This window comes from Eumetopias jubatus, unplaced genomic scaffold, assembly GCF_037043125.1.
Source record: "Eumetopias jubatus isolate StellerSeaLion01/CBP00866 unplaced genomic scaffold, mEumJub1_p1.0 scaffold_1, whole genome shotgun sequence".
Taxonomy (NCBI): domain Eukaryota; kingdom Metazoa; phylum Chordata; class Mammalia; order Carnivora; family Otariidae; genus Eumetopias; species Eumetopias jubatus.
Window position 1 is genome coordinate 4,185,704 of NW_028274807.1, and position 8,807 is coordinate 4,194,510.

At 58.0% G+C, this 8,807-nt stretch overlaps 1 protein-coding gene across 1 annotated transcript in view; it reads right to left on the minus strand.

Annotated features, from left to right (window-relative positions):
• Positions 1-7,753, minus strand: part of UMODL1 (uromodulin like 1) — a 67,712-nt gene extending 59,959 nt beyond the window's left edge. Inside the window, exons 1-3 of the mRNA XM_028126496.2 lie at positions 7,678-7,753; positions 7,104-7,199; positions 3,890-4,132 (exon numbers count right to left, since the gene is read on the minus strand). Coding sequence (XP_027982297.2) covers positions 3,890-4,132; positions 7,104-7,199; positions 7,678-7,753 — 415 coding nt within the window. The remainder of the gene's footprint in view (positions 1-3,889; positions 4,133-7,103; positions 7,200-7,677) is intronic.
• Positions 7,754-8,807: the final 1,054 nt, after the last annotated feature.

The following is an 8,807-nucleotide window of genomic DNA, read 5'->3' on the forward strand; positions in this document are numbered from 1 at the left end:
AGGTTTATTTAAACGAAGAGAAAATACAGGCCACCAAGAAAAACTGGCTTCTGAAAGTGGTCGCCTGATCACAACCGAAGTGATTTCAAGTTAAAGTTCATCTTAACGTAGCTGCTGCTGGCCCTCCCCCTCCGTCCTTGGAGGCCGACTGCTTACTGAGAGCCCCAAGAGAACAGTCAGCAGTTCCAACTTGGTGGAAAGTCAAAAATCTGCTTCTCCTTCCACGAACTCAGCGCAAACAATGAAACAGGACTGCCCAGCGCCTGGCAACCCAAGGTTAGTCACAGGTCAACGAGATGGCCCGGAAGTTTCTGTCCAGACAGCGGCACTGAAGTCTCTCCCCAGGGCTGGGAATCTGACCGGCTCTGGAATCATCATTCCCATCCCCCCTCCTTCCCCAAAAGGGTCCTGGTCACCCGCTGGGGGAGCCTCCTGGCCCCGTGGGGTCCTGGGCTTGCCCAGATGATGAGCCTGCGGAAACCTGGTCTGTCACCGCAGTGGGTGAGCGTCGGCTGGGACGCTCCTAGGAATTCATCGCGAGGGAGTCGTGTTCCCCGTGCACAGCGGTGTTTGTAACATACGATACTCATCATGGTGGTGTTTATACTAACGAAAAGTTGGAAGCAACTAGATGTTCAGTGGTAGGGGCTTGCTTCATCGAGGGGGCTATAGCCATGCCAATGACGTAATGCCCTGTGGCCATTAAGCCATGCTGTTCATAAAATCTATTGACAGGAACGGTGTTCCAGATGAATTGCTAAGTGGGAAGAACATGGTACAAAGAATCGGGTCAGAGTGACCACGCGTTTCTAGAACGCCTGCCCTGCACGGGGGCTAAGGAGCAAATCCACAGTGGTTGTGCGGGGGCAGAGGGCGCACGGCTCGTTTCTCTTTGTCCTTTTCTGTGTTTCCAGATTTTCTGCTTGGCTCACGTAATTCACTTTTGTAATTGTATTGACGATACATTGAAACAAAGTAATGTATGACTTATCATTGTTTCCCCAATGCTGCACTTTAAAAAAACAAAAATGGAAAAAGTCCTCTGTCTAGACTGAAGAGACCATCACAAGTGTACTCATAACAGTCTTCCCTTTTTAGAAGGTCGGTTGCTGAGTGGGAGGGGACAGAAGCCAGCCAGCTTGGGGGTTCACGGCTGCCTGGGGGAAGAGTCCCAGCCGAGAAAACCCATCGCCAAGATACGGGTCACCCCCGACTTGGAGGAAAGAGGAACTTCTGCCCTCCTGTCCTCCCCAAATCCCCAGGCTGGGCCCTGTGGCTACCACAGGTGCTGGCCCCGGTCTCATTCTGTGCAAATCAAGCAGCAGGTCAAGGGCACTTAGAGAGACTTCTCACTTCCCGTTCCAAAGAGCCAGCCTGTCGCCCTGCATCTGTGACCGACCTTTGATCAAAGGAGCTGAGCACAGCGTGAGGAGGGCGGGGCCGCCACACAGAGGCCCCGTGGCGGCTCTGGTGTCACACCGGGCCCTGGCACCAAGCAGGGGCCTTCCTGGGGAAGAGGCCCAAGCTCGGTGCCCCTGCCCCTCCCATCTCTGCCCCTCCCCCACCCCCACCAGCGCCCCCTTCCTCGAATGCCACAAACTGAATCTGACCTGGGGTTGGGGAGACCCAGCCCAGGTCTGTGCCACCCTGGTCACGGCACCTGCCCGCCCCCAGGTCTGTGATCCCATCTGCATGGTGGCGGTGGGGGGGGGTCCCGGCCATCAGTGACCCAGAACTCGCCCGGCTGGCCTATCATAAGGACGCACACAATCAAGGTCCCCTTCTCCTTCTTTCCGGGCTCCTGGCCGCCTCCTCTCCACACGGCTCCTAGAACGACTCTCTAAGGGCCAGGGGCGACCCCCACCCCACTTAGCCACCTCGGAGGGGCCGCTCGTCCTCCAGGGACCTCCTTGTTTTCTGGCTCCCCGTGTGCGCCCCGCCACAGCCTCTCCCTCCCTACCCCAGCCACACCATTACCAGCAGCTCGCCCAGAGAGCCCTGCGCATGGGACTCTCTAACTAGAATGTTCTGGGCCTCTCCACACCTGCTGAGTTCCTAACGAAAGGTGCCAACACCCCGAAAGTGGGGTTGACGTCCCCCGAGAGGCACTTCCTGGGGGGCTGGCTTGTCAAAGACAAGAAAGGTGCGCAGCTGGTGGGGGGAGGGGACGCCGCCCCCCCCCCCCCCGTGAGAGCTCACCCGTTTAGCACAGCAGGGCAGCAGCCTGGCAGGACGGCACAGGCAGCGCGGGGGCCTGGCGGGGCTCAGGCGCTCGAGGGGCTCCTCTGGACAGGCGCCCTCACTCGTCAAGTGACCTCACAGCAGCAGCGAGCAGGTGGGAGAAGAGTGGCCTTCACGGGTGAAAACGGACAGGACAGGGCGGCCCCCACCTTCTATCCCAGATCCTGACCCTCCATGCCGAGGTGCGCGGCCTGAGTCCGCCCCGACACCGGGACCCCCCCCCCCGGCCCCAGGAGGAGAGGTGCTCCCAGGCAGCGCTTCCTTGGAGACAGGGAAGGCGGAAAGGGGGCCAGTGTCCGCACAGGAAGGGGCTGCTTAGATCCAGGCCCTGGCAGGACCCCAGGGGAGAGCCCCACCCTGCAAGGGCCCCCTCGGGGAACCGGTGGGAACACGGGGCTGGCAGCAGGCTGTGGGCCCTGAGATTTGTATTTGGTAGCGGCGCCCCTTGGTGATAGTGGTGTCATTTTAACGCCCGTCTCTGTGTGTGGCTCTCTGACCCGGGCCGGTGGGACGCGTCACCAGCTCTGTCCTCTGTGAGGTGGCTTCGCAGGGCCTGAGAAAGGCATGCTCGGGATGACTCAGTGCGCCAAGCCCACACTGCCTTCTGCAGGGGCTGCACCAACTACATCCTGTAGCCGCCGGGTGGGGAGGCAGCCGGCACCCCTCGTGTGCAGCGACCTGGCCTCGGGCCCCCTAGGGACGGGTCATGTGGGATGCCCCTCCCGGACCCTGGACTTTGTGCACTCTGCGTGCAGCGGCCCTCCTTTCCCAGGGGTGGCCCCTGGAAACTCACTGGGGCCACACCCGTCCCACTTCCCCTGCCTGACGGGGTGGGGGCAGGGAGACCTTCTGGCGGCTCAGAAACTCGTTTTAGATCTGGTATTGACTCAAATTTAACCACCACCACCACCCACACCCACACACATGCATCCTTTCCCCTGGAAGAGGTCTTCTGGAAAGTTCCCTCCATGTCAAGAGGCTCAGCCCTGAATGTTGCAAAGCCCAGCCCCCCTGGCCTCACACACTTGGCCAGGGACAGCCACACTGGTCTCCCGGGCAACTGGCTCAAGCGTCTTCCAAACGGCCCAGAGGAAAGAAGAGGGCGGAGGGGAATCTTTCCCTCTCTTTCACACATGGGGGCTCAGATTAGGATTTCATTTGAAGGAAGCATTCCACTGCAGCTTTTAAAAAGAAAAGATCATCAATACAGAAGAGTTTGCAGTGCTGGTTCTCAAACTCAGCTACGTGTTCAAATCGCTCGAGACCTTTAAAAAAAATCCCAGTGCCCCAGCTACGCCCCAGACCAATTCCATCACCTTCTCTGAGGACACCACATCCACGCATTAGCGTTTTTAAAGCTGCCCAGGGGCTTCGGTGTGCAGTCAGGCCTGAGACCCACTACTCCAAAGCACTGGTTCTCAAAGGGGGGCCCCAGAGTTGGGAGTTTGTACTCCACCCTGACCCGCTGGTTCCGAGATCTGAGGCTGGGCGGGTGATCTGCGCTAGGACAAGCCCTCCAGACGATCCTGATGCGTGCTCTAGCTTGAGAACCATTGCTCCAGAAGGGCTAAGGGGTGTGAACAGTGCCTGTTCTGAGTCTCATCAGGGGTCCTGGGGTTCCCCCGCCCGCCGGCCGCCCCGGACTCACGCAGGACGCAGTAAAGGCCTAGCTGTTCATAACCCGCACAGCAGTCGGTCACGTTCCTGGACTCGGGGACCTCCACAGCCACATACTGGGTTCTGTAAACCGTCTTAGGGCACCGCCTCCACGGGATCCACCCGCCGCAGGGAGCGTAGATCACGTGCGATGCCTGGACAGCCTCCACCTTCTGGACGTTTCGGGTCATGCTGTAGTTGCACAGCTGGAAGCTCAGCAAGGAAAGGCCTTTTTCTACGAAGGGGTAGGAGGAGGGATGGAGGAAAAACAGCGAAGAAGAAAATGCTGGAATCAAATCGATAGAAGGGGTTCTGCAAGAGCAAGGGAGGCCAGCAGCACCCCCAGTGTCTGCCCACCGGCCTGCTGAGAAGTCAGGTAATCGCGTGAACTCGGAGGAGCCAAGGGTAAAGGGGGACACGCTCAGAAGTCCCCTCTGCAGAGCCTGGAGCTGCCCCCCCCCATAGCCGGGGGGGCTGACGGTGCACTAAAGACATGGAGGGCAGGGACCAAACATCTGGGGCTCGTGTCCCCGTTTCCTGTACCCTGTTCCCCGATCCTGCCGGCTGGAGAATCCTGTGCACGCCTCTGAATCTCCCCGAGCCTTGGGCACGTCACATGTGAAATGAATCCACAACCATTCCCTCAGCAAATATATATGAGGGGCTGCCACGTGCCAGGCTCAGATGCAATGGCAGCCTTTTTGGGAAGGAGGGGGAAGGTGAATAAGCAATACCTCGAGCACACATAAAAGTTTCTAGACGGTAAAGCTCAGTCTGACAAGGACAGCTGTTGTCAGAGAGGAGAGCACAGTGCCCCACCGAGGACGACGTCCACATGCCCGCTGGGTCCCTGTGTCTCTCACCTGGAACCCGATTGCTGTGCACAGACGCCCACGGCCCCCGCCCCTTTGTCAGTCTGATTGCTGGGTTCTCAAGACCCCGAGGCACCCCCTACCTTCACCAGCCTGGGGCGTCCCCGTCTGCCCATGGGACCTCTGTCTCCTTATGTAGCAGGGATGGTCATGGGCTGAATCGTGTCCCCACCCACCCTTCCAAAATTCATGTGTTGAAGTTCTGGAAATAGGTGTTTGCAGATATCATTAGCTGAGATGAGCTTATACTGCAGTAGGATGGCCCCAATCCATTATGCCTGGTGTCCTTACAAAAAGGGAAATTTGGACAGAGACAGACAGGCACACAGGGAGGGCGCCATGGGAAGACTCAGGCAGAGATTGGAGAGATACCTCCACCAAACAAGGAGCACCCAGATTGCCGGCAACCCCCCAGAAGCTGGGGGAGAGGATGGAGCAGATTCTCCATCACAGCCTCAGGAGAAACCAGCCCTGCCCACACCTTGATCTCGGACTTGATCTCGGACTCCTGGCCTCCAGAGCTGGGAGGAGATAATCTCTGCTCTTGAAGCCCCAGCCTGGTGGTGCTGTGTTAAGGCAGTCGCAGGGGAACCCCCGGGAACTCAGGCTGCGCAGCCAGCCTGGGGCTCTTGGTGTAGGATGAAGGGATGGTTTGACTGTCCTTTACACTATCGGATACTTAACCTCTGAGCGCTCGGCTTTACGAAACCGTACCGCCACGGGGTAGGCGCTCCATATTATAGCGTGTACCCCCCAGTGAGAAACTGGGCTTCTGGAAGGAGCTTTGAGACAGAAATCATCTGCATCGCCAACACCAGGACGGTGCCCCGAAGACTCCGTCCTTCGGTTTCACAGCATCCCACAAGTGTGCAGAAAGCGAGACCCTGGGGGCTGGTGACCCCCAGAAGAAGTGGGGCTGAGCCAGCCCTCCAGCCCAGGCTGATGAGCGGCCTGCAGCCTTACTCTGCGAAGAACACGAAGCTGGATCCCAGCACCCAGTGCAAACCCACTCCAGAGCCATGTGAGCCACGTGCCTGCCTCCCGGTCAGCCCTGCGGTGGCAGAGCCTCTGGAAGAGGAGACATCCTGCTGCCCCTCCTCACCAAAGGGGTGCTGTGGCGAGGAATGGGGAGGCCCTCATACCCGGGGTGGGGCAGCAGAAACCAGCCTCCCAGGCCAGGTAACGGCCCAGAGCTTGGCTATCACGTGGATGAGGGACTGGAGAAGTGGCCACGGTGAGCACCGTCACTCACTGAATAATGATGGGACAGTGCCAAACAGGACAAAGGCCGAGCCTTCCTGCACCGAGAGACTGGGAAGGTGGCTCTAGATTTTGTTGTGCATCTTAATCTAAGAGGAGATGCTAACCACTAATGAAGGTTACATTTCCCAGCCCCTGGGGACCCCCTGTCTCCATGTGATCACGATGAGTTCCCAGCTGAGCATCAGCAGAGCCCTCCTGTGCACAAAAATGCATGCAGGCATACACATACACACACACGCGCGCACGCATGCACGCGCGCACACCTCCACTGAAACTATGTTTGGGATCTGTTTGTTGTGTTTTGATTTTTGCATTCCTCTGGAGGCCACCAGGTCCTCTCCAAGCCTGGCTTCTTGGCAGAGCCCAGAGGAGACACCTTACAGCAGATCCTCCCCTCCCGTTCTATGAATTCTTCCAAGGAACCATCAGCGTGGGGGTCAGGGGTCCTGGGTTCTGGTCTCAGAGGCGGAAATAATGCTCTGGAGTGAGCGTGGTCCTGGGGTCAGATGATCCACATTCACACCAGCTTCCCAAATACCAGCTTTGTGATTCTGAGCACGTTTCATGCCCTCCCAGTGACCCCACCTTGTCATCTGTCAAACGCTACGTCCTGGAATTAAGTAAATGAAATTCTGCCTAGAAAGACAGTCCCTGGCATGAAGGGCAAGAAGGGGGTAACCCCGACGCAGCCCTGAGCCCTCTGCTCCCTGTGTCCTCACAGGCACGGCGAGGGGTTCGCGGGGGACCTCCTGACAGCTCCAGCTTCTCGAGGCTGTACGGCTTACACATTACCCATCCCGCGGGAAAAATCAAGCAAAAGAAATCACAAACCAAAGTTCTGCCTTCAAGGGGAAAAAAACTCTAAACCAGTGCTAAACTGAAGTTGATTGTAGAAACAGAGTGGATTTGTGTGAATTCCCAATGGAATAAAACAGATTTCAAAGGGAAATGATTGCAAAGGTTTGCAATCTCGGGTCTCTGCGGTCTGGGGCTTCAGAAACCCGACATGCTCTCAGAGGGAACGTGGGCCTGGCGAAGGCTCTGGGCAGGTGCCCTCACAGGGTCCCTCACGGCCCTGTCGGCCACTTTTCACCTTCATGTACCAAGGAGGACACTGGGGCTGGCGGACCCCAGGGGAGGGGGTCCGCTTCACGATCCTGAGCCTGCCTGACAGGGGAAGAAGGTCCAAACCAGGGCCCACAGCAAGGGTCACCCTGGCGGAAATTCAGCCTGGGGCGAGTCCCTGACCGCTCTGGGTCTCCCTCTCTTTCCTCGCAAGTAGGGGACTCCAACGCTCCGAGACTCCGGAGACTTTGATTCTGAGTCACTAGGAACTCACTACTCGGCGTGACCTGCGGGCCCCCAGCACCTGCACCGCCAGCAGAAATGCAGAGTTCCAGGCCCCACCCCAGACCCGCTGACTCAGAATCTGCATTTGAACCCCCCAACCCCCCACTGGCTTGGAGGCGCACACGCACACACACACCATCTCTTCTGTGGTTACCAGAATGCTTGGTTACCAGATGGAACAGACGTCACCTCTCAAAGCAGACGCATCTTTGCAGGGCCGCCGTCCCCACGAGACCTGCTCCCCGGAAGCCCCCCGCCCCTCCGGCATCACCCGCGCCGGGCTCCGAGCCCTCACCTGTGAAGCCGCTGGCCTGGCTCGGGCCCGCCACGCTGACCAGAGCCAGCAAGGCCGGCCAGAGGGTCCTGAGCATGGTCCGGCTGAGGTAGCGTGGCTCTGGGCCTCCCCAGAGCAACCACACAAAGGGGCCTGGAGAAAGGGCCCTTCTGTCCCTGGCGCCGCGGGCGGTGGTGATGGCTTCAGAGCGTGTGCTCCAAGGGAACAGTCCCTTATGCCTGCTCGTTAACACCTGCCACCACCATGGCCGCGTCCCTCGGGGAACCCGCGGCAAACAGCCCATTCTCACTCCAGACAGATGGCGTCTTTCAGGAAAGGTGAGCACCCAACCGGCAGGCGGCATCGCTAGGTCCCATCTCGTTGTTATGCAGAAAGCCTGTTTCAGACCCAAATCTGACTCCCTCCACCAAGTACAAAGTATTCTCTTTCCTTATCGTCCAAACTGGCAGGAGAAAACAGCACCACATCAAAGTGGATTCAGAAAAGCATCCTTCACACAGTCGGACAATCCAGATCAAAGCCATCAGAATGTTCATACCCCCCCAACCCCTCGACCTCCTCCTGGGGTCCCAGAGAGGTCCGTTCCTCGTCAGCATCTAGCACAGAGAAGCATCGAAGTGAGCCATCACAGGAGAATGGGGACGTAAATCACTGCGGGACATCAGACGCAACGTCACCCAGACGCGGCTCGCCACGCGGAGGGGGAAATTCTATAAAGTCCCCACAGTCAAGTTCCATCTCCTTGAGCAACAACTCTGTGCGCGTCCGTGAATGCGGGCACAAGCCAGAGAGAGCCCCGGGAATGAAAGGGAAACCGTGCAGGTGATGGGGTGACAGGTGCTTTATGTTTGATGTCTGTGGCCCCACGTCACAGGTGACACGGATTTGTACATTTCTAGTCGGGGGTGCCTGCCTGTTCCTCTGCTGGGTCGGCTTTCATGGCTCGGTACTCAAAGCCGGGGCACATTTCTAACCTGAGATGAAGATCTAACTCGTTCTACTGAGAAAACTTTCAAATAAGGTAACAAAGATCCAGCTTGGCTGTAGGGTTCACAAGAGTTATTCCCTTGTGCTCCAAATACAAAACAGTCCTTCCAGAAGGGACCTGTGAGCCTAACTCCCACACTGAC